Source organism: Sphaerodactylus townsendi, linkage group LG11 (assembly GCF_021028975.2).
Source record: "Sphaerodactylus townsendi isolate TG3544 linkage group LG11, MPM_Stown_v2.3, whole genome shotgun sequence".
Taxonomy (NCBI): domain Eukaryota; kingdom Metazoa; phylum Chordata; class Lepidosauria; order Squamata; family Sphaerodactylidae; genus Sphaerodactylus; species Sphaerodactylus townsendi.
This window is the reverse complement of record NC_059435.1, coordinates 39,178,950-39,204,194: the sequence shown is the minus strand read 5'-3', so window position 1 is coordinate 39,204,194 and position 25,245 is coordinate 39,178,950. Positions and strand designations below refer to the sequence as shown.

At 42.9% G+C, this 25,245-nt stretch overlaps 1 protein-coding gene across 2 annotated transcripts in view; it reads right to left on the bottom strand.

Annotated features, from left to right (window-relative positions):
- The window catches only part of CPVL (carboxypeptidase vitellogenic like), a 72,051-nt gene extending 47,124 nt beyond the window's left edge, over nt 1-24,927 (bottom strand). Inside the window, exons 1-5 of one of the 2 annotated variants that reach the window (XM_048511871.1) lie at nt 24,861-24,927; nt 20,585-20,646; nt 11,048-11,253; nt 8,911-9,029; nt 3,333-3,447 (exon numbers count right to left, since the gene is read on the bottom strand). In XM_048511871.1, coding sequence (XP_048367828.1) covers nt 3,333-3,447; nt 8,911-9,029; nt 11,048-11,237 — 424 coding nt within the window. In that variant the 5' untranslated portion in view covers nt 11,238-11,253; nt 20,585-20,646; nt 24,861-24,927. Of the gene's footprint in view, nt 1-3,332; nt 3,448-8,910; nt 9,030-11,047; nt 11,254-20,584; nt 20,647-22,704; nt 22,842-24,860 lie in introns of those variants that run through there. The other variant, XM_048511873.1, reaches the window with a different exon arrangement.
- Nucleotides 24,928-25,245: the final 318 nt, after the last annotated feature.

The window sequence follows — 25,245 nt, the reverse complement described above, 5'->3', positions numbered from 1 at the left end:
AGAGCTCGTGTATCTAATCTGGAGGAACCGGGTTTGATTCCCAGCTCTGCTGCCTGAGCTGTGGAGGCTTATCTGGGGAATTCAGATTAGCCTGTACACTCCCACAAACGCCAGCTGGGTGACCTTGGGCTAGTCACAGCTTCTCGGAGCTCTCTCAGCCCCACCCACCTCACAGGGTGTTTGTTGTGAGGGGGGAAGGGCAAGGAGATTGTCAGCCCCTTTGAGTCTCCTGCAGGAGAGAAAGGGGGGATATAAATCCAAACTCCTCCTCCTCCTCCTCCTCCTCCTCTTCTTCTTCTTCTTCTTCTTCTTCTTCTTCTTCTTCTTCTTCTTCTTCTTCTCCTCCTCCTCCTCCTCCTCCTCCTCTTCCTCCTCCTCCTTCAGGCGGGTGTGGTCCATGGAATTGCTTTGCCTTTCTTTTTTGGGGAGGAGGATTATGTTGGGAAAGGGGCTACAATATTGATATACCTGCTGTCATAGGTATGTCAATACAAATGCAATTTAAAAAGCCTTAACAAAACCCTTTAACTTGCAACTATGGGGGTGATGAGATCAGTCCTTTTAAGAAAAGTTGATGTGTGGAGTTAAGAGAACCAGGAAAAGCTGCAGAGGCCTGTTGAAACGAGCAAGCTAGTTGTGGAGCAGGCAAAGAATGGCTCCTCATGTCTAAACAGAGAAACATGAGGAGACCACACTACAACCTTACTGCTCAGTTAAGAGCCACGAGGTAAGTGTTCCACACATAATGCGCAATTACCTTGCCACCATATTTTAATACACTCAAAATCATGGGGTATTCCTAACATGAGTTGATGTACTAGATTCTCATTGGTGCTTTCTAGGTGCATATCAGTGAACTACAGCTTAATCCAGAGGACTGCAGCAGCAATAGCATGAAAATATTCCATTCCAACATGCAAAATGAGTTCAAGGTTCTTTAAAGTATGTAATACTGGTTTTACTAGGGCTTTTTAAAATGTGCCCTCAGGTAACAGTTCTAGGAAAAATCATGCAGCTCCAAAAACCACTCCTGAAGTTCAGGAATTCAACAGACACAAAAGTTGTATAGTTGCTGATACATCTAATGCTTGATAACAATGTGAAAAGAAAAGTAGTCTAGGCTCCTCCAGGACACTAGATCCAAATTGAGGTTACCTGTTTCTCTTCTCCTGATAAAGACACTCCCTCAGGCCCCACAGATACGTTTTATTCATAAATTACTACACTAGGCCTTTTTTGTGGCAGTAGACACCATTCTGGGAGCCCATGCTCTGAGCAGGGAATTGGTGGAAATCGGTGCAACCTTATATTCAAATACCAGCACATTTTCTTTCTTACAAAACAAGAACTACATACCTCTGTGTAGAAGTTAGTACTGAGTGAGTTGCAAGGAAGGTGAGCTATCACTTGCAGTGACAATTTGAAGAGAGCTTAATTTCAGCCTACCACTATTGATGTGCAATCCTTAACGTGCACATCCTTCTAGGTTAGTAGGTCAGTGAGTTTATAAAAGTGTAACTATGTTCAGGATTGCACTACTGAACACAGATTAAATCTGATTTTTTCCCGACATGTGACTTCATTTCCTCCTTTGATTGAGTGACCAGCTCACTGAATCAAGGGAATGCTATCAATGGTATTTTGCTGGATTCCCCATGAGTTTCGGTTGGATAAACTGGAGGACTGCGGACTGGACTCTTGCATAGATAAATGAATAGGGAACTGGTTGGACAACCGTACTCCAAGAGTACTTATCAGTGGCATGTCATCTGAACGGAGGGAGGAGATCAGTGGGATGCCACAGGGCTCAGTTTTGAGCCTAGCACATAGGCGAAGCTACAAGGAGGTGGGGGAGCGCGCCTCATACCAGACGCATGCCTGGGAGAGCAGAAAATCACCCCAACCCCTCCCCATTCCCCCAACTTCCCTTCATGCCCCCCACTTACCTTTGTTCTTAGTTTCAGGTTTAGCTTCAGGCTGAAAAGCGACCTGTTCCGTTCAGGCTAAAATGGGTCCTTGTGGGAACTACACTACCCAGGAGACCTTGCGAGACCCAAAGGCTGCTGGGTAGTGTAGTTCCCACCCAGGTTTTTTTCAGCCTGAACAGGCTGCTTTTCAGCCTGAAACTAAGCCTTAAACTAAGAACAAAGGTAAGTGGGGGAGCGAGGGGGCTGAAGGGGGGAGCGTGGTGGGGGCAGGAGCAGGGTCTATGGAGGGGCGGAAAATGCAGAGTCTGCACTGGGCACTGTTTGGCCCAGCTACGCCTCTGGCTTAGCCCTTTTCAAGATTTTTACAAATTATCTGGATGAGGGTGCAGAGGCACTATTCATTAAATATGCAGATGACACCAAATTGGGAGGAGTATTGAACATACCAAAAGATAGAGAATTCAACGAGATCCGAACACACTGGAAAAGTATGCAGCTTAAAATGAGATGCAATTCAACAAGGACAAGGGCAAAATTCTACATCTGGGTGACATAAGTGGGAATCACACAAACAAGATGGGAGATACACTTCTGTGGAATAGTGTGTGTGAACAAGATCTTTGGGTACAGATAAGCTAAATATAAGCAGCCAGTGATAACCTACTTCCAAAGCAAAATATGTGTTTATAGCCATGGGAAAACAAGCTTCACATCCATAGTCTTGGCAAAACTAGGCATTTTTCTAACTCTTTCCAATATCTCGATCTCGGCACTCGGCAGCGGGGCCAAAGAGGGCCTACATGAACCCCAGCCCCGCCTTAAGTAGTGAGGGGGTGGCCCGGGCAGCTGACGCCAGTCCACTGCGTCCTGACGTCAGCTGCCAGCCAGTCAGCAGGTGCGGGCCGTGCTAGCATCATCCCCAGGGGACGGGCCCGCCTCCTCCAAGCAGGAAGGGAAGAAGCAGCACGGCACGGCAAATGGCGGCCATGGTGAGTCCCTGCCGCCCCCTTATCATTCGTAGAGAATAGGAATATATTTACGGCACAGCTTTTATTTCACAAAGTTTATTTTTTAAACTTCTCCTGTAGCCCTTTAAGTTAATTCATTATCACTGTAACAGTTATTTCCCATCAGACTGATGTAAAGCCAAGTCTTTCAAACAACATTTTTCCGTTAACAAAAACTTATTTATGTAAAAAGTGAAAAAAAAGAAAACCTAACTCAAGCTTTCATTTTTAACTGAAAATGGGAAACATCAGCTTCAGCAGAAGAACCTAATTTGTTCAGCATAAAATAAATGTAGAGTAAATATAAACTATTCAATCATGAGTAAGGAATTTATAACAAAGATGCAATATTTACATCTCAATGGAATGCTCTGAAGAAGAAACAAGCCATACTAACATGTGAGATTCTTATGAACAACATATGGCCCGTGTTCAACGAAAAGACCAAACATGGATGATCCTCCAGGTCCACCTTGGAGCCAAAGTAACACAGGGGCACCTTCCGGCTGTTTCTGCAAGTAAAAGGACAATATGAACTGAAACTAATAGTCTGAAAGCAGAATTAAACATTTTAATAAACTGAAAAAAAAAGACCTACCACCTTCTTTATAAAGACTGTTCATGGGTACGTAGGGGCAAATTACAGAGGAAGGAAGGAATTAGCTAAGCATGCCAAGTTGTCAGAATGTGTTCAGAATGTGAACAAATTAAACTGTCTAATAGCCCAATTTGGGCCAATCAGATGCCTTGTGAGGTCTCATCCACTTCCTAAAAACACTTGGTGAGCACCAGGAAAAGTGTCAACAAAGCCCTGCATCAGCGCACGCTGTTGGCACACAGGGTAAATATGCTGGTGGAGGGGTGACTTACCTGGTTAGGCACTAAGCAGGTCCACTGTGCCCGACCTGGAAGCTGCTGTCCTTCTCCAGGCCTGCTGGTGCAGGAAAATGCACTGGCACAGCTGGGAACATTCCATGGGCAGGCCAGGGGTGGAGCCAGCCAGTTTTCAATGCCTACCCAACCCCCACATGCCAATGGAGTTGACATTGAAAAATGTGGCTGTGATGAAGTTATTCGGTAGCTGTAACAGGAAATGTCACACTAATATGTCAAGAGCTTTGAAGAGCCTTGATCATAGGAAGGAGAACTGGAAAGGCTATGGAGATTTACCCAGTAACAAGCTAGTAGCCAAATGGGTATACATCAAAGCCTAGATTACCTCATGGCAAGAAACTGGAGATTTCTTGGAAAGAGAGGGAGAGAAGACAAGGAGATTCCACCTCGGGCCAGGCAAGAGAAAGCAGCTCTTGGCCATGGGTCCTCTGTTTGAACAAAGGAATCTAAAAGGAACGTGCTTAGCTGAGGAAACTGTGTGAAAGCAACTTTTTTTATTTTCCGTTTGAAATAAAGTCTTTGGAAACTCAGCAGTTTGGAGTGTCTGGTTGGAAAAGAACCCAGAGAGAGAAACGGGATTGAATCTTCCACAATCCTGATCTCGTGACATGGTGGACAGCGGTTTTACAGCTTCCAGCACTCCAGTTTGAGCACATTCCTAGTCTTGCAGCAGTCAGTGATGGAACAGATTACTGGCTAATGTTATGAGAGAGATGGTCGCATGCAGTCTGAACATTACATGGTGGATGTAACCCTGCATGAGTCGAATCTGGACTTTAGAGTTCAGGATTACAAGGTAGCAACCACTGGGTCTGATGTTGATTTGGAGTCTGGGATGGATTACCAGGATGGCATGAGTGATTTGGAGGGAGAAGATGATCCAGGATCCAGCAGGGAACAGTCGAGGAGGGGCCAGAGCTCAGGGCTTGAGCAGGGGACCCCAGGGGCATTCCCAGGAACTCAGGATGGCTGGACAGAGCTCCTGAGAAGTTTCATGCTAAATCAACAGGCAACAGGATATCTCCGTTATCCTCTATGGGGGAATTTGTGCTGGCTGTTTCTTTGTTTTGTCTTGGGGCTTCCTGCACCACAGGGAAGCTGTTTGGAAAGGGCAGGATGGTACTGGAGAGGTGCCGTCCTGCCTGCCCATCCAATCTAGATGGGGCTGTTAGACCATCTAACTCGGTATTGTCAACACTAACTGTAAATGATTCTTAAGAGTCTCACATAAATGAAGATCTTTCCTGCTACCTGAAAATTCAGCTGTAAAGAGATGCTGGTAGTTCAGGTGCATGAAGTCCTAATTCTTAGTTGGACTGAAGGTCAGATAAACAGCAGCACTATTTGGGCTTTTTCGGGAAAATAGCACTGAAAGGAGATTGAAGATCCACCTCCTGTTGCACTTTCATCGCAACCACAATCAAGACCCTTCATGTCTGATATTTACATAAAAATACTGAGCCATAAGCCCTTGCCCCTTTTAGGCCCCTTCTGCCCATGCAGAATAACGCACTTTCAACGCAGCTGGATTTTACTTGCGGAATAGCAAAATCCACTTGCAAACAATTGTGAAAGTGGATTGAAAGTGCATTATTCTGTATGTGGGGAAGGGGCCTTAGAAAGCCTTTTCAAAAACCATCTCTAAAAGAATCAGGTGATCACCATTCCTGTTTTACAGATAGGAAGCTGAGACTGACATACCAATCCCATTTATTTAGTCCAGGGCCTAGTTTCAATGAGTCTGATTCTTTTGCCCACTAAGTTCACATTGATTTTTAATTGGCCTTAAGTGTAATTAATCTGGTTTGTTGTGACTCACTTATCATATTGCAAATAGGTTTGAAATAGCAGCCCCTAATATTAGATATTAGATTGATTAGGTTTTAATATGTGTCTGTTTATTTGATCTTCAACTTACTGTGATTTAATCATGGACAAAAACTGCCTTGAGAGCATAGCTGAGTATGCAGGGTAGAAATATTTTCAGTAACCCAGAATGGATTGCCGTAGGCCAACAACATGTACATGGTATTTGAGCCAGTCTCTTGAATCAACTGTTGCCATTAGCCATACCGGCCTTAATGATTTCCAGTGGTTTACTTGTGAAATCTAAACTAAGAGCACTTCCTGGGGTGACAAGAAAAGAATTTGAGCAGAAGAAAACCAGATCCCTTGGAGATAGGAGCAGTATCTTGCATGAACAATGAAGATATAGTTTCCAATTTCAAACAGGGAGAGGAGTATATGGCATTGCCACTTATAAAGATGTCAGTGACTGTGCCTGTGTACATGGGGCAAACTCATATTTTAAATGCTTCATGATGGGAAACGCACCTTTCTTCATGGAAAATTAGTTTGTCAGAATGAATGCAGGAACACTGAGTCCTAAGCATTCCTTGTAGACTTGGGTATGAGTGAAGTGCTGTCAAGTCACAGTTGATTTATGGCAACACAGTAGGGCTTTCAAGGCAAAAGATTCACAGCATGGGGGGTGGGCAAATAGAACCTGGGGCAAAATGGCAACCAGGCCCCACCCCCCCACTTACTTTAGGTCAGCTGGCTGCAAAGATCAGCTGGCTGAAAAATCAGCCTGTTCCGGCCAGGCTGCTCTGTGCCGCGACCCTGGCTGGTCCCCCCCCCCCACTTACCTTAGTTCAGCCATCTGAAAAAGCAGCCTGCTCCGGTCAGCCTGCTCCACGCTGCGGGGCGTGGGTGGCGGGGCGGGGCCGGGCAGGGGTGCCCAGTAGCAGGCCTAGTGGATTGGGGCAAGGGGAAGCGGCATGGGGATGATTTTTTGCCCCCACATAACCCCGATGGTGCGCGCCCATGGCACCGTGACACCCCCCACCTCATGGTAGCTGTGTGACTGCTCACAGAGGTGGCTTGCCATTGCCTTCTGCTGCATGGTGACCCTGGAATTCCTTTGTAGTCTCCTATCCAAGTGCTAACCGAGACCAACCTTGCTTAGCTTCATCAGGTCAGCTGGGGCTATCCAGGTCAGGGCTTCTATGGACTGAGGTATGTGTAATTTAGAAAAAAACCCTTGAAGACAATAATATAATTAAATCCTAGACAATTCAAAATGTTTTCACTTCATTTCTGTTTGTTTGGAGCGATTGTTCTACGTAGTTTCATTCTATGATACTTTCTTTTTAAACACTAGCATTTGACTGGGTGAATTCGTTTTGAAAAGCAGTTCTGGTCTGCCAGTATTTTTGTTCACTTGGCATCAGTTGCACAATATGGACATTATTCAAGTAAGCAGTTTGTGACAGTAACACAGACTGCAGAAATTAATCAGTTGCTATCCTAGCACCTGGGATGAATGGTTTATGCTACTTACCAGAAAAGAAAATCCTTTACTTGGAAACAGTACAGATGTTTTTACATACAGCTATTTTTCCCCTGGAGTCTTTTGAATATGTGCCACACTAATAAACACTTTAACAATGTAAAGCAAATGAAGTTTATTGGCATAGGCTTCTCCACTACTTTCCAATTTAAGGATATTGTTTTGAGATTTCACAATTTCGTATAGTGGCCTACAATTCTCTACAAAAGCAATAGATGTTTTACATGGTCAGTGTCAGATACTTCGAAACTTCATAAATTACTCTGTCCAGTGGGGGTTTTTTTTGTAGCTTATACACTGCATGGATTTCTGAGCCAAAATGCTAACTGTTGTACATGTATCAGTATTTGTGCACTAAATAGAAAGCATCTGGTTTTGCTTGCCGTTCATGCAATTACCAGTACTAAAGGTCAGTTTCATAGAGCTCAGTTCTTTCTGCTACCAAAAGAACCACATCATGCTAACGGTTCAACCAGTCTAAAAAAGAAATTGTTTTATGTTCCCTCTCCTTTCCCATACAAAAATTTTTTAGCTACCAACACCAGAGAACAACCAGTATACACCATGTGGCATTAAGGAGCTGATTGCTTCTTGACAACTTCAAGAAAGAAAAAAGAAAATGGTTTTGCAAGAACTTGTAGGGACTACAGAAGAAGTTCTTAATCAAGTTTCGAAGGCCTTGGGAGAGCATGAAGGAGATAAAAGAATAATAATGTTCACCTTGGTGGCAAGGGCAGGTCGAGACTTATTTCTATCTCTTCAGTCAGCAGCTTTTAAAGAACTATGTTTCTCCAAAGGGTTTGGCAAGTCCATTTGCAGGTCTGAGCCATGTACCTCAAAGCTCACCTCAGCACATGCTACAAATGCTGACATGAAGTCAAGCATCTGTCTATTGAAAATGGTTCCTCTTAAAAACCAAGATCTCCAAATGCTGAATATTTTTTCATTGATAGTATTTTGCTCAACGTGTTTGTTGATTCAAGAAATGGTGCTATGCACATTTATCTCATACATGTATCCCATAAACCCTCTTTAACCGTTCTTGGTCCTTGCCCCCTTATGTCAGATTAGCTTTGCAATAGACCTTTTTCTACTGTTCTTCTTGTAAATTAAATTTCTGATAAGGAGCTTCTTAGGCAAGAGGCTTACACATGGAAACGGACACATTTAACCTTCAGTACTCTAAATATGCATTTAACACCTTAATGCTTTCTAACACTTAGGCTTAACATCAAATAATTTATCTGAAAATACCCAGATTATGCAGACCAAAAGGGTCAAATCAGAAGCATTCTCAGTCTGCTCTGATAACAATGGAGATGTAAAATTTCTAGAAATACTGAAGACAGTAAAAACATTTTTTAAAGATTCATGTTTGCCAGTAAGTCCATTTTATATCTCCTGGGTGAGAGATGGGCCCCTTCCGCACATGCAGAATAATGCAGTTTCAATCCACTTTCCCAGTTGTTTGCTGTTCCCAGTGGATTTTGCTGTTCCACACAGTAAAATCCAGCTGCAAAGTGTGTTGAAAGTGGATTGAAACTGCATTATTCTGCATGTGCGGAAGGGGTCTAAGAGATGGCTGCTCCTCTTCGAGCTCAACCATGTCTACTTCCAGCTACTCCAATCATGACAAAAAACCAACCTGACAGCCTCTGTCCCTTACAATTACAGTTTTGAAAACCAACTTTGAAGTCTTTCATTTGGCAGCATTTCAAATGAGACATACCTGAGCTGGGAAGAACCAGAAAAAAAGGTTGCTGTTGTGAGTCTTGTTGACTGTGAGGTAACCAGAATAGCTCTTCACACTGTTTCCTGGGAGAGGACCTACCAGACTTAATTGCCTTCCTATAGAATGAAAAATATAACAACAATCAAGCCAAATGATCCACAGATGCAAACAACAGAAATTCAAGAATATTCAGTATCAATCAATCAACAGAACTTTACTGCATAACAAAATAGGGTATAAATGGATACAAATAGAGGGTACAGGGTTTAGATAACATTGTTTGTCATGTATAAATAGTTGAAGAGCTTCAGTATATAGTCCCTGTTTATGGAAAGAGGAACATATTTAAAAGATACATCTATTCTATTGGAAACAACCTATATATCTGCAAGAACACACCTAGAAATAAAAAATACTGCTCAGCTTAGAAAAAATGGTAGAAGTATATATGAGTTTCTAGACATGGGTTGCCTCACTTTCTTAGCCTAACAAACAATTTCAAAATCAGGCTACCCCATTATAAGAAATAACCACACATTTAGTGAAATGACTTTGCTGAGAAAAGTGTCTTGAAATAATATTTTGGCTGCATCATATCACACTGGCAATTTAAAGGCATTTTTCAGTTTTAGGAAGTCTGCACTTGAAAACTGGGCCAGTGAGTACCAGACAAGATCAAAGAACAGGCCTTGGAAAAGTACAGTATTACAATAATGACAATAGAAACAACAGAATTCGGGTGGCAGAACAATCTCAACCAGATAAAGCTTTTGCAGCTTTACCAAAACCAAAGTTCAGAAAAGAAATGTGTACACGCTTTGTAGTCAATTTAGTATGATCTCAAGAACGTTATGGCTACAATTATACAAATTAACCAACAACACAAAAATAATATGTTCTAAAACTGTCTTTTCCATTGTGATCAATTTCAAGCAAATGTCTATTGTGCAGTGTTTAACCCAGGGGTCCCCAAACTACGGCCCGGGGGCCAAATATGGCCCCCTGAAGGCATTTATCCGGCCTGCCAGGCATGGCAGCGATGGCTACATTCATGTGCAGTGGGGGCTCGAGGGAGAGGAGGAACTGGCCCCAATGGCCGTTGATTGCAGTTACAGGATGGCACCCCCAAATCTCCATGCATTTTCTGACCCAGAGTTGGAAAACTTACATGTGGCAACGCCTGCTCCGCCCTTCCCTCTCGGCTACTCCATGTGTTGCTCTCAGGCTTTCTGTTCCGCCTCACTCCCATTGGCATCAGCCAGGCTGGCGAATCGCTCGCTAGCTGCTAGGGAGGAAAGAACCCAGGAAGATACCTGATCCTGGGTTAGATGGAATGCTTCATTGGGAAAGTTCTGCTTTTTTTTACAGGGGAAGGTATTCCACAGCCTCCCCAACAATATTTGGAGCCCACCCTGTACTTGACATACTTTGGTCACTGTTCTAAAAATAGACCATGACAGAAAGGCTGAAAGGTGAAATCAAACAGTTTACAATCATTTGTGCATAGGAATTTGTTCATAGTTTTTTTTAGTCCGGCCCTCCAACAGTCTGAGGGACAGTGAACTGGACCCCGGTTTTAAAAGTTTGGGGACCCCTGATTTAACCTTTTGGACTAGGATCTGTAAAAGCCACCTTCAGATCCTCACTCTGGGTGACTCTGAAACAATAACATAGCCCCACCCCCCTCCCCAACATGCAGCCAACTTATGGCAAGGGACTTTAACAGGTGGTTTGCCATTGCTCACCTCTGAGCACCACTCCTGCTTTCCTTAGTCTTTCCCCATCCACAGGGAAAACACTGCTTAGCTTTCAAGATAGGACAAGATCAGGCTAACCTGGGCTATCCAGGTCAGGGCCAGTCAAACCTACCTTACAGGATTGTTGTGAAGATAAAATGGAGGAGAAAATGATATAAACTACTTTGGGTATCCACTGGAGAGAAAGGCAGGTCATAAATCAGGGTAAATAAATACATGCATTTCTATTAGAATAGAAAAAGGAGGAATTTAAGCATACCTCTTGACAATATTTCCAACCAGGACAGTAACACAAAGTGTGATCATTTCAGGAATATAATGAGGAAAAGATGGAAACATTAAAAACTATTCCCCAAACTAAACAAAATGAATTCTACCTTCCTCAGTTCTGCCACTTTCAATATAAGGAGTCAAAAACAGCGGTTGTCCAGGATCCCCTCTTGTTGGTATGGAACATTTTATTCTTTCAAAAGTTCTTCGGAAAACGCTTGGTCGACTATGGCTTCTACTTTGCTCAAACGTCAAGCTCAGGCTCAGGAAAGTGACCAGAACTGTTATCTTGCTCATCTTTTCATTGAATTACCTTAGGAAAAAATGGATTGGAAAATAGGATTAGAAACAGAATTAGAATTGGCTGTTCTGCTTTATAAAGATCATCCGGACTCTAGCCTCCGCAGGTATAGCAAAGGAATGTTATATCACCTCTACAGCAGAACTAATTTCTGTTACTTCTGTTTTATTCTTAAACTTTAAAACCACTGCTGCAGCAATTTTTGAAGTTTAACTCTGATAGCATGTCCTCTTGACAGTTTAGCAGGAATTACAAAACTTCCACAAAAACTCTTCTGAAAATACAAGGGACACTAGCCTAAGGTTATCAATCATCCTTCATGACAGAATGCATGTTTGAACCTCATTCTCTCTGTTCTTATATACTAACTGTGACACAACACTGCCTCAGCATTAAGACTAGGCTTTGGAATATAATGAAATGGCAGTAAGTTGCTCGAATCATTATCCGAGAACACAACTACCATTAGCAAATTACAGAGCCACAAAAGAATATAATTCACAAAGTATCACTGCAAAAGGATGTTCTAGTACCACTATTGATAGTCTTGAAGTACTGTCGAATCTTGCATAAAGATGGACTGCTGATTTGTCACCATTTGAGGGAAGAAGATATGTGGATAATGAGAATTATAGGATTTGCCTTCCTTGTCAGCAAGCCCACAAGTTCCTCAGATGCCTCAATTGCTTTGAAAGGAAAATGAAAGAGGAATTCATTGCCACCTTAGCGTACAGATCCTCAATGTGGGCCCATGGGTGCCATGGTGCTCACTGATAAGCTCCTTGGTGCCCACTTGTTCTTTCCCAAAAGCCAGTTCCATGCTTTCACCCATTCAACTGGAGCAAATGCTTCAGAAGAGCCCAGAAGCCATTTGTAAAGAGCGGCCTCCATGGCTTCGAATTGCCTAAAATTTTGTGCCACATTTTGAGAGTGGACCCAGCCTGCATGACAGTCTTTCTATGACTGGTGTCCCCACTGTGTGGCAGCCATTGTCTCATGGTGCTCAGCATTCACTCTCAAATTTCAAATGCGCCCACAGACTCAAAAAGGTTTAGAACCCCTGCCTCAAAGACCAGTGGAATTTATTCCAGCATGAATAGGGCTCTCACTCCCAAAAACTAACCCTGGAATAAATTTCATCAGTCTCTATGGTGCACTGGATTCCTCCTTCATTTTGCTCCTGCATATGACAGGCATACCCATCTGTAACTAGTTTGAAAGGAGAAACGCATCAAAGTGGGGTTACCTGCATGATGGAAAGATCATTTTTATCAGAAGCAGACTTATTTTTAAGTTTTCCTGCAGGCTTGGATGTAATAGAGACCAACACCAGTCACTGGCAATTCCAAGGGTACACAGAAGTCACAAGCAAAGGAAATACTCTCCAACACAAAAGCAGGCCAAGTTTTTCTTTCACATAGTTCCAAACTGATTTTATAGGGCTGCTTATCCATACAAAAGTAGCCCATGGTTAGTACCACCCGTATCACAGCTTGGAACTGGATGATCATTCAAGGTTTCTCTCTTGCTCGCATCCTAACATTGCGCCCGAGACAGTGATCACAGAAAAAGTGCCTTTTATGCAAAGAGAAAGCTCACATTTTCCAGGATATTAACTCTATTTAATGCTGTGAGACTAACTGTGAAAAAGCAATGGAAGTTTCTTATTACCCTGCACTTCCAAGAAGTACTGTCTTGGGACCACGTGGCTCTCTGCACGCATTCTGAATGCACAAAACGCAAAAACCATGACTACTTAGGCAAGATACAACTTACATGCATTCAGATGGGAAATGAACACATCTGCATATAAATTGCACATGTAAGCTTGCCTTTGTAATCAAGACCTTTGCAGGATTCCCAGCCATCTGAATAAGTGCACACATAAACTTATACCTCCCACACTAGCAATTAAAACTGGATGTGTATGGAGAGTTCATCAATCCACCAGAATTTCACAGGTCTAGCCACAACTCTCGGCTACCAGTATTGCAAAGCAAGATACAATTCCAACTGAGCTGCTCTTGTTAAAAAACATCCAGGTGGTTGCTTTCATCAGGCACACCTTGCACTAAGCAGCCATTTGGAGTGCTTCCTGGGTCTCAGTAATTAATTTTCAATTATTCTTTTTATTTATGGCTTCCTATCTCATAAACTACAGACATTATGTCCCATGTTTTGTTACCATCTTTTTTTTTAAAAAAAAGGAGACTGTTTTAACAGTCTTTCGGACCAATGATAGATTCAAAGAATTATTCTTAGAAATAAAAAGAAGCCCCATTGATCCCCCAGAAATGTCAGCAGAGGAGTGGAAAGAACTGTTCGTGTATGGGTGGTGGAAAGTGGGGAGAAGTAGAAAACCCAAAGGAAGCTAAATGTACACAGATCTGTTTTGCAGGGGAAAAGTCACACTTTGCCCACTTTCACAAACCACTGGCCTTCTTTGGTCTGCGGCACAATGAGCTCAGGAGTGGGGAAAACATGTGCCAACCAAAAATCTAATCTGAAGGGAATGTAAGCTTATTGTGGGACAGATTATGAGTGCATAAACAAGGGTCAGGAAAGGCAGTCATTTTAGTATTACAAGCACTTATTGAATCCAAGGCACATTAGAAATTGTTTTGAATGCTTTACACATTTTGTACTATTCTCCAGTAGCTCTTCCTTCCTTCAGGGCCTGAGCTCACACTTCCTGCATCTTTTGAATACAAGTCCATCTGGTTGTCTCACTCAGGCAAAGACATATCAGCATTCATACCTGCACAACAAAACTGCACTGGGTAACAAAGCTAGGAAGACCTGTCTCTTTCCAATATAACCACTTTCACAAAGATGTTTAGCTGCTACTGGGCTTCCTTGCATCTTAGGGAGAGCTTGTCATCCAGAAAGAGCTTTATTTCTTACTCAGCCCCACCCCCTAGCTGCTTTCCAGTGAAACAAGCAAGTCTTAAAGATGCTAGTATTTTGTTAATTATTGGATGCCTATATTATAATAGGATGTTTCACATGCATTAGCTGCCTTTGGGGTCCTTTGATATAAATAAATCCACATGAAATCATCCTCTGTTTATTGTTCTCCCCTGATTTCTCCTGCTTTGTAACAATATTTCCCAAACTTGTTTAGGTATGGTGTTTTGGGAAAGATCACCGTCAAAGCACCTTTAGACCCTGTGCAGACAAGGGGTGCATTTTTCTGGTGCCACTTTCCTGACCTCAATGCTCAGCTGCTATTCCTCCCCTGCTCCACATATGCCCTGGAAGGCTTTTTCTCAGGCCTTTAAAAAATCAATAACTGCTAAATTGCTGCAGCAATGTACTAGTTCCCAGGACGCACATTTTTCTTTATAATTCACAATGAAAAGACATACTTGTTAAAAAAAATCTGGGAACAAGGAGATTGTGGCAATAGATCATTATACTGCCCTACCAATCTAGTGCAAGGGTCTGCAACATTTTTGAGCCTGCAGGAATTTTGACACAGTGTGGTGGGCACATAAAATGGCAGCCACAGGAGGTGGAACCAGTCACCAACTGACTGCAGCAGGATCACTTAAGTCACAAAGTGAAGATCCTTGTGTTGTGGTACCATCTGCTGCCAAAGCAACATTTTTACAATCTGCACCATCAATCATATCTCCAGTGGGCCATCAGAAGCCTTGCTGGGCAAAAGCTCCACCTGGCTCTGCTCTCTTTCTAAAACATTTGGTGGGTACCAAGGAAGATGTCAGCAAGCACCTGATCTAGTGATTGAGGACCCCTGACCCCCCTAGTTGGGGAGCCTGATCATTTTTTAAATGATGGCCACAAGGGGGAGAAAAGTAAATATTGGGAAAGTGCTAGAAAAGATGATGTAGCAACTGTGACTGCATTCACAGTAGCAATGAATACTAAGCAAGTAATCATTTCCATGTGGAAGCAGCCTATGTTGGTATTTTAATACTAGTAAAACTCTAAGAGAACCGGAAGAACTAAAACATTTTTATAAAGGTTTTTATAATAAAATCATAGTTTTACCAATGGTGGACATGGAGCTGTCTTGGCAAAATTAGAAATAAAATAGTGCAGAAACATCCCTAGAGCAGTTTCCTGTGCCCTGGTTTGTTCATTGCAGCACAGGTCAAGGCAAGCACCTTGTCTACAGCAAACTGAAGCCCTGCCCATGGAAGGTTGCTCATGCTGATTTCACATGTTTTACCTGAAACTTTTGATTTGGATAAATATAAGACCAATGAAAACTGAAACCCTTGGTACATTTGAACTGCAGGAGCTGAATGTACTACCTGAGCTCAGAAGTAAAGCCCTCTGTGAACTACTTCAGACATGAAAAGCAATGTGCATAATCTCACTCTTCCACATCTGCTCCAAAAGGGGATAATACTACAAAGTGCTTTCAATATAGGGACATAATGCCTTATCTGACAATGTCGTGCATATGTCTATTCAATTGTGTGAGTTTCCCCATTTCATTTGTTCAGCAAAAACAGTTTCTTATCCTTACTGAACTTGTGAAACTGCTTTATATTGTGCCAGGCTGTCTATCCATCTACCTGAACATTGCTTCATAATGGCAGTACCTTTCCAGAATCTTAGACAGAGAGCGGTTTTTCCCAAGGCAGCTGAGATCCTTTAACTAGAGATTTATTTATCATTTATTAAAATATTTATGTCTTCCTTCATGGCTCAAGGTGGTTTACAAATTATAATTAAAGCAATCAACTAAAACCCCTAAATACCCTCCCCATGAAGAGACATGGCTGTTATTATGTCCCATTAAAATGGCATTCTACATCTTAACATTTTTAATGACCCCTCACTTCTTCAAGGAGCCTGTTCCACAGAGTGAGCATGACAATGAGAAGGCAGAGACTGTGACAGATGCTGTGGGCTACCTTAAGTAGGGGAACTACTAGTAGGTGGAAGCCTGAGAATCCCAGTTAGTGCATGAGGATATACCAGAGGAGATGGCCAAGAAGTGGACCTTTTCTCTGTATTTACACTGTGCAGAGAAGTTACAACTCCTAGCTAGTCAAATATATAACAGTATTTGCTCATTCTGAAAAATACTTAAGACCAACCCTTTCAAAGTGTTCAGCAGCAATAATATTCTGTTGAAAGTTGTGTGCCCTTGCTGAGTAGCAGTTCTTGATATGCCGCAATAACATTCTGGATCCATACAAAATTGGAAAAATGTTAAGTCTAAAGAACCATGGATTTAGCATATCAATGAGGACATGGGATGTTGTATCGCCTTTCTGGTTGGTTATTCACTAGTCCCCATTCATTAAGTCTGAGGTAGGCTGATAACATTGTCTAGCCTAGTCACATCCATTGAGGAAATTTTGACATAACATTTAGAAGTGTGCCTGAATGGCTGGCTGGCTTTATGTGGGTAGAACTAATGTGTCCTTGTGTTTGACTACAAAGGGTACTGCATTTGTTCCACCTCTTTCATTTGCCTTTGTATCCCATTGATTAGCTACACCAGCGGAATCTTGTAATGGGAGTTACAGATTGCCGAATGAAAGAAAAATTATGTAATCATCAACCTTTGTGATTATTGCACAGCTTGCTTTTTATACTAAAATGTGAACTCTAAAAGTCTTTTCCAGTGAGAGTTCTTTCACACAGTTCTCTTAGAGTTTTGTAAAGTTTTGTAACGTCAATGTAATGTGCTTAGTTCTTAACTTCTTCCAGACAACCTCAATAGTCAGATGATACTGGATGTTGAATTTGATCATATTTAGCATTTGCATAGTATATGTCATGAATTTGCATAAAAGGAGGAAAGTATCACTCATGGGCAACTGATAATTTGATGAGTTTCCCCTTTTGTAGGGTAAGCAAATTATGTGCAGAGTTGTGACAGTCCCAAAAAATGTATATCTCTAATTGTTAGATTTATTATTGAAATATTTCAGTCATAATGTTCTCCTGGAGTATGTCATAAAGCAGAAGGTGGAAGCCAAGTGTAGTCACAGATATTCTAGACCAGGGGTAGGGAACCTGCGGCTCTCCAGATGTTCAGGAACTACAATTCCCTGTTCTAGACTTAAGAAAGTTGATTCGGTAAACTTTGGGAACTACTGGGTATGACATGGTTAAAAATACTAAAAAAGAAGGGAATGGATGATGGATGGAGTTTCTTAAAAGTGAGATATTGAAGGCACAATTTCAAACAGTTCCAATGAGGAGGAAAAATGGGAGGTGTCTAAGAAACCAGGATAGATGTCTAAAGAACTTTCAACTGAGCTAAGATTTAAAAGGGATATGCATAAGAAATGGGGAAAAGGGGAAATCACCAAAGAGGTATTTAAACAAATAGCCAGCACTTATAGGGAGAATGTCAGAAAAGCTAAAGTGCAGAATGAACTCAGGCTTGCTAGAGAGGTGAAAAATAATAAAAAGGGTTTTTTGATTCCTGTAGCAAAAGGAAAAACAAGGAAATGGTAGGATCACTGTGTGGAGAAAATGGCAAATGCCAGCAGGGGATGGAGAAAAGGCAGAATTATTCAGCATCTTTTTTGGCTCAGTCTTCTCCCAAAAGGAAAAGTGCTCAACCTGGGGGGAAAGGAGCAGATGATGCAGTAAGGATGATCCATCACAGACTAGATGAAGAGGTAGTCTGGAATAACTGGCTACTTTAACTGTGCACTCCAAAGAGGAGGAGAGACTGAAGCCACTTTGGATTTGTGCCCACGTCCTTGCCACCACCACGTCCTTGCCACCAATTGTGCCCACGTCCTTGCCACCTCTGCCATGCAAACTGGCACAGGTGCCAGAGCCAAGGGACTTACCCTAGTAGCCAGCCACGGCAGGACCTATACTCAGACATTGGGCCCTACAGAAGATGTCCACCACCACCAATTCCCATGCCAGCATGAAAGTGGGCGTTCCCAGAGGCAGGGCTGACTTTAGTTGACTCCCAATGCATTTTCGGCCCAGCAATGTCCCCTGCCAGCAACGCAGACTTATGCCACCAAAAAGCTGCCATTTGAGAAAATGGGCTACCTGAGGAAAAATGAGTGTTTTCTCTTTTCTCCCTCTCTTCTGGCACTTGTGCTGCCAATTTCCCCTTTGGAGGCAGTGCCATGGAGCTGTCCATGGTTGCCATTCTACTCCCCCCGCTTTGGGTTGGACTGTCCATGAATTCAAGTCTACAGGGCCTGATGAACTACATCCAAGGATATTATAAAAACTGGCAGAAATAATCTCAGAATCACTGACAACAATCTTTGAGAATTCATGGAGAACAGGAGAAATCCTAGCAGACTTAAGCAGAGCAGATGTTGTCCCCAACTTCAAAAAAGGGAAAAAAAGAAGAAGTCCCAAACAATTATCATCCAGTCAGCCTGACATCAATACCAGGAAAAATTCTAGAGATCATTAAATAGACAGTCTGTAAACACTTAGAAAGGAATGTCGCAATCACTAAAAGTCAACATGGGTTTCTCAAAAACAAGTCATGCCAGGCTAATCTTATCCCTTTTTTCGATACAGTGACAAGATTGGTAGATGAAGGGAATGCTGCGGATTTCAACATACCTTGATTTGACAAGGTCCCCGTAACATCCTTGCAAAAAAGCTAATAAAATGTTAGCTAGACAATACTACTGTTAGGTTGATTTGTAGTTGGTTGACTGACAAAACTCAAAAGGTACTCACCAATTACTCATCCTCATCCTGGAAAGAAGTAACTGGTGGGGTGCCCCAAAGTTCTTTCCTGGGCCCAGTGCTAATCAACATTTTCATAAATGACTCGGATAATGGAACAGAGGGCATGCTAATCAAATTTGCAGATGACACCAGATTAGGAGGGGTAGCTAATTCCCCAGAGGACAGAGTCAGAACTCAAAATGACCTGGACATATTAAAGATCTGGGCCAAAAGTAACAAATATAATTTCAACATGGAGAAAAAGTTACTATACTTAGGCAAAAAATGAAATGCACAGATATAGACGGACAAAACCTGGTTCGACAACAGTACATGCGAAAGGGATCTGGGAGTCTCAGTAGACCATAAGCTGAACATGAATCAAAAATGTGATATGACAGTAAAGAAAACCAATGTAATTCTGGGTTGCATCAATAGGAGGTATAGTGTCTAGATCAAGGAAAGTAATACTACCACTACCATTGGACTGAATGGCCCTTGTGGTCTTTCCAACTTTGTGATTAAGGTACTGAAGATGAATTACATATTCCAAACAGGCACATTACTAGTAACTAAAAAACCATACTAAGATGCAATCTGAACTGCAATACTAATATTAAAGTCCTTCTATACAACACAGCTGTACAGGACTTCCTTGGAAACGAAGAGAGAAGGAAAATTTCCTGCCTCTTGTAAAAGGTCATTCTATGTACAGTCTGCTACCAAAATGCCCACAATGGCAGAAGTAGATGTCACATCTTTAAGAGAAAATGGTAAGTAAAATATTTTGTGAGGAAGACCTGCTCTTTTCACATTTGTTTCTGCTCTTCAGACTTTACCCAACAGCAGCTAACACTGGTTCCGGTATAATTCATCTTCTTACATTGGGTATGTATGGAACTATTATATTCAAGATTCTTTATGGCTATTACAACAGTTATTCTTGCAGCAACCTTCAAAAGATAGGCCAGTGTTGCTCCAGCAAGTGGGGAGCAGAAGGACCAGAGGCTTACCAAAATCAGTTCTTCTCTGAGGTAAAACTTGGGGGTGGGGGGAAGGACTTCCTGGCTTACCCACTATAGCAACTCACAATCCTTATTCAAGTATCAAGTGTTTTTTGCCTATGGTAAATTGTTGGCCTTCAGAATGGAAATCTGGGATTTGGCTGTAAAGGAAGCATGCTGAGTTAACAAGGCCTAGACACATGGGTGGCACAGCGTTCCTTACAAAGCAAAGGAGAGGTTGTCAAATAGCTTCCACCGTGACAAGCTCTCAGTTACTGAACTGTATTTCAGTAAAACACGCTAAGGATGTAATTTTAATCATTAGGAAGCTAAGAAAAGAATTGGTTTTCATTATACTGTTTCAAGGTTGCTTCAGATTACGTTTTGCTTGGCAACTACCCTCTAGTCCTACAAGCAAATACAGAAACTTTTCCCATTCCGGAAGAGCTATCAAAATAAGAAGAGAATTCAAGAGACTTAAGGGGTAGAATGTTCAGTTGCAGCAAGTGAAATTTAATGCATAAAAGGGCACCTTGGGGCATCTTATTTTCAGATACATAATTCATAAAATATATAAGAATTAAGAAGGTATGAATTTTACATTGACAGTTCCTGGCGAAACAGTAGGCTCATGTTGAACAGATCAGCAAACAAATAATGAATACTAAGAGGGATTACATGCTTACCTTTTAGGCTAGTAAATCCACTTCTTCCTTTTCCAGGCCTGTCAAGCAGAATCTTAGTAGACCTACCCAAAAGAAACAAAAAGGCATACTTTGGTTCATCCTTGGTTTTTTCACAAGACAGCAGTGACTCCAGGTTAAATATTTGCTAATTCTAATATTCTTTTACCACAGCACTCCCTCTTGTGGCCTGTTGCTTTATACTGGACCATTACCCATGTGACACTTACTTTGAGGCTGTTCTCTGCGCACTGGGCTTGCAGAGGGCTCTCCTCATATTTCTCTGTTTACACACAAGGAGGCAGCCCAGTCTGCAGCATAGCTGCTTCCATGGGCCTCTGGTTCTCCAATTCTCTATTCTCAGTCCATCAATATCCTTAAAGGTACAGAGATCTCAGATGATATTTTCTCTTTCTCCCTCCCTCCTTCCCACCCACACACTCTGAAATAAAGTTTTAAAAGCCTTCCTGATCATCAGGGAGGGTGGAATTAGAGCGGGTGAGGTGGGATGGAGCCAAATAGATGTCCTGTGCACTTAGAGAAGCAGAAGCAGGCAATATGGAGGGGAGGCGAGGGGGAAGACGTTAAAAACAACAGAGAGGGATTTTGCAAGGGACAGCACAAGCACGGCAGCTGTTTGGCTGTATTACACCTCTCCTATTCTGCTTCCACCCTCCCCAATGATAGGGGGTGGTGGTTAAAACTTCATTTCAGATAGTAGAATGCAGACAGTGAAATGAGGGAGTGGGAGGGGCTGGTGGTGGGTGGAGGGAAGATGTCCAGGGCAAATCTCTCTGGCAGCAAAGCAAAAAATTTAAATCATGCTAGAAGTGGTCTCGCTTGCAGCAGAGCGAATAGAAAGTGAAAGCAGGGCTCCATGAAATAGGTGTGTACAAGAAATCTTGCTGCACCTGACATTTGTCCCCATCACGCCACAAACACCTTGTGTGTAATTGACCACTGACCCTTGGAGTCCAGTTAAAAATATGAGTAGGAACAAAAGTATTTCATGCATTTTCCAGCAAAGCTACATAATCACTTAAAAGGTGCTTATGACTCTATGGCAACAGACCTTGAAATGCAGTCACAGAAAGAACAGCAGATCTCAACCTTCGTACAATTCCCAATATTTATTTGTGCTCTCCGTTTCACTGACCGATCTCAAATTTGAAGCTACCTACCAATTCTATAGAGAGCATACATTTCTAGGAGTGTTTTCTCTTGCACATTTTAATTTTACTTTGCATCCAATGTCTAGGAAATTTTTAGGCAAAACATTGAAAAGAAAACTGGACTTCTGATTTATTTGGCTTAGCACCTTAATAATAAAATACAGTATTGTATCTTCCTCTGGGGAGAAGTATTAATGTGCCAACATCACCATATCCTGATAACTGCATGACTCTCAGTATCACTTCCTAAACACCATCTCAGATACTCCCCCAAAGGACTCTGTAAGTCTCTTTACTCACTCTTGTAGCTCTTGCTTTCTGCTGTTCTCTCCACAAATTCTCACACAGTACTGTTTACTAGTCAGCCCCCTGTCCAAGAAGAACATTTGGTTTTTATACCCTGCTTTTCTATGCCTTTAAGGAGTCTCAAAGGGGCTGACAATAATCACCCCTGCCCATCCCCACAACAGACACATTTTGAGATAGGTGGGTGAGAGAATCGCAACTGGCACAAGGTGACCCAGCAGGCTTGTTGTGGAGGAGTGGGAAATCAAACCTGTTTTCTAGTTTAGAGTCTGCCACTCCTAACCATTATACCACACTGGCTCTATTGTACTGGCTTACCATTAAGCCAAGACAAGAAGTCTATCATTACTTCCTGAAAGTCAGCAGGGAATTGTTAAAACGTACAGACTAAGATCTAGGAAACCTAGGTTCAAACTCCTACTCTGCCTTGAAAAAAAAAGCTCACTTGGTAGCCACGGACCAGACATTCACTCTTAGCCTAACATGCTCCCATGGTAGGACAAAATGGAGGAGGGAATTATGGTGTAAGAAACTTCGAGTAATTCCCCCCCCCCCACACACACACACACACACACCAGGGGAGAACAGACGGAATAAATAGCTAAATACATAATTTTTGTCTACTCATTAGTATCAGCTACTTACTTGCACTGTTGGACAGGAATGACACAAGGCCAATACCGGCATTTTCCCCACAGCCAATATATCCTGGGATAAGGAAGTGAACCATCCCGGTTTGGGCATGAATTCCGCAAGGCATCCGTGCCTAAACTGGGCCCGCACCACGAGATTTGCCTTATCCTGCAGCTTTCAAAAAACAGGTTTTTTTTTTAAAAAAAAGCGTGCGCTGATCCCACGCCCATGCAAACACTGCAGAAGACAGGCCGGTTTATTTCTCCAGTGTTGCCACCTGCTCTCCCTGCCCCTTAACTGCAGCCAATCAGAATATGGGAAAAACGGAATCTACATAAACTGCGTAAACGTACACAAACTATGTAAACAAAGCAATGTAAACGCAAACATTCACATGGAAAATGAAAATAAACCAGGGGCTCATGCATAATTCACTGGAGTTCTTCCTCCCGGCTGAACGAACTGACGGGCAGCCATGCAAAGGGAGAAACCAGGATAAAAACACCATGGGATATATGATCCCGGGTCTATCCCAGGATATTTTGTCTGGGGGGGAAACACCACAGTTAACCATGGTAGGGTTTTGACCACAAGGCTGCTTGGTGGGCTGTACTACTATAAAAGTGGTGTGGGCTGGTTTGGTGTGTGTGTGTGTGTGTGTGTTTGCCATATATACTCATACATGGCAGTCACTGGATTTGCAAGATAAATCTTGTGACTCTGATACCTCTACCATTTGTTCACAGCAACTCACTTCTTGATGTATCACTGATATCCAGTCCAACAGGAACAGGTATTCAAAAATTGCAGTGGTGCCAAGCCAACTGTCTCCTAGGTGTTTGATCTTTCCCCCCCTCCCCCCCCCCCCCCAGCTGAAGTGTTAAAACCTGCAACAAGCTCAACAGCAAAGATAATTTTAGGTCTCTGAAAGGCTGTGGTGTGTCCAGCTGGTGATTTATAGCTAAGATTAACAACTTTGACTCAGGAAACACCTGGATATTTGCCCATGGTGTCTGGAGAGTGCAGAGTCCGGAGAAGGAAGGGAACTTAGCAGGGATGTGATGCCACAGAATGTATCCTAATCCTGAAACTGACATTTCCTCCAGGAAACCCCATCTTTGCAGTTCCAGAAGAACTCCTGGCCCCACCTGGAGCTTTGGCTACTCTATTCTATAATATTTGGCTACTGTATAATAGCCTGACACAAGTTGCCTGAGAATTAAGTTGCACAGAGTTATGTGTGACTTACTCCCAAGACAGTGTGCAGCACACAGGATCCATGCAGCACTAGTAGGACGAATTTCCAGCTGCAAAATAAAACAGGAGTCCAGCGGCACCTTCAAGATGTTATTACCAATTCCAGTGAAAGCTTCTGTGAGCCAGTTTGCTTCATCGGATGCACTGGAGCTCTGACTCGCAAAACTTATGTTACGGATTCTTGCTTTACTGTCTGGCTTCTGGCTTACACTGTGACTTATTTGTCATTTCAACGTACAAAACGCCATTCTTGAACTGCTAAAAGAAACCCCTGCCATCTTCAGAGCACGACTGCAAGAATCAAGTGGCACTTGACATTTATTGTAAAAATAAGGAAGAAAGGAGCCCTACCCCCTACAGTCTTATGTAACTCATTTCTTGTTCCAAGTGGACAAGATTCATGATTTCACTTCCCTTTTGAGGATTTCAACTTGTTCTGTAGGTTTCATTTTGAGCAAGGCTTTAAGCTTTCCCCTTCAACGCTCAGATCCCAAAGAAAAGGTTGACCCAGTTTATCAACTTGCAAAAGCGCCCGTCCCCGCCCTTTACCCCCGGTACAGCCACCGCTGACCCTCCCAGCCCAGATCCTGGATGTGGAAGATGCCTCCCAGGTCCGGGCCGATACTCTTAGCGGCACCTCCAATGCTACATGAACCTTTGGCTCGAAGTGCAATAACCACGCGGAGGCGATTACTGAGCTTCACATGATGTTGCCACCGGCGCTGCCGGCGGGAAGAGGCTCCACCGGGCCCCGTAAACAGGCTCAGCAGCGCCTGCATCTCTGGACTTGATGCAGAGCCTGCCCAAGGGAGGAAAACCCCGAGCGAGCCCTTCCCCGCAACGCCACCGCAGACTGAACCGCTCGCTGCATTCGCACCCTTACGACAACGCAACCCGATCGCCTCACTCACCAGTCCCGGGTCATCTGCCGCTGCTGTCTGCGTAGGAGCACGAGCTGGGAGGTAACCACCAGGCTCCACCAATCGCTTCTAGGAAAGGCGGGCACAAAAAACCCCGAGCCTCACCGCCTACTTTCTAGCTGCCTATTCCGGGGCGAGCCGGCAGGGGCCGAAGAGACCCGAGGAGTTGCTATTTTGGAGAGCGCTGCGCTGATACCCCGGAGCCACACAGCTCCCCCGACCAAACACCGCAGCGCGTCCTAATCTCGATATCCCAGATTCTTGGAAGCGAAACAGGGCTTTAGATAAGTACGTGGATGGGAGGTCAGGTCACCAAGAAAGTCTAGGTTCGCTTCGCAGAGGCAGACAATTGCTACCTCTGAACTTCTCTTGCCTT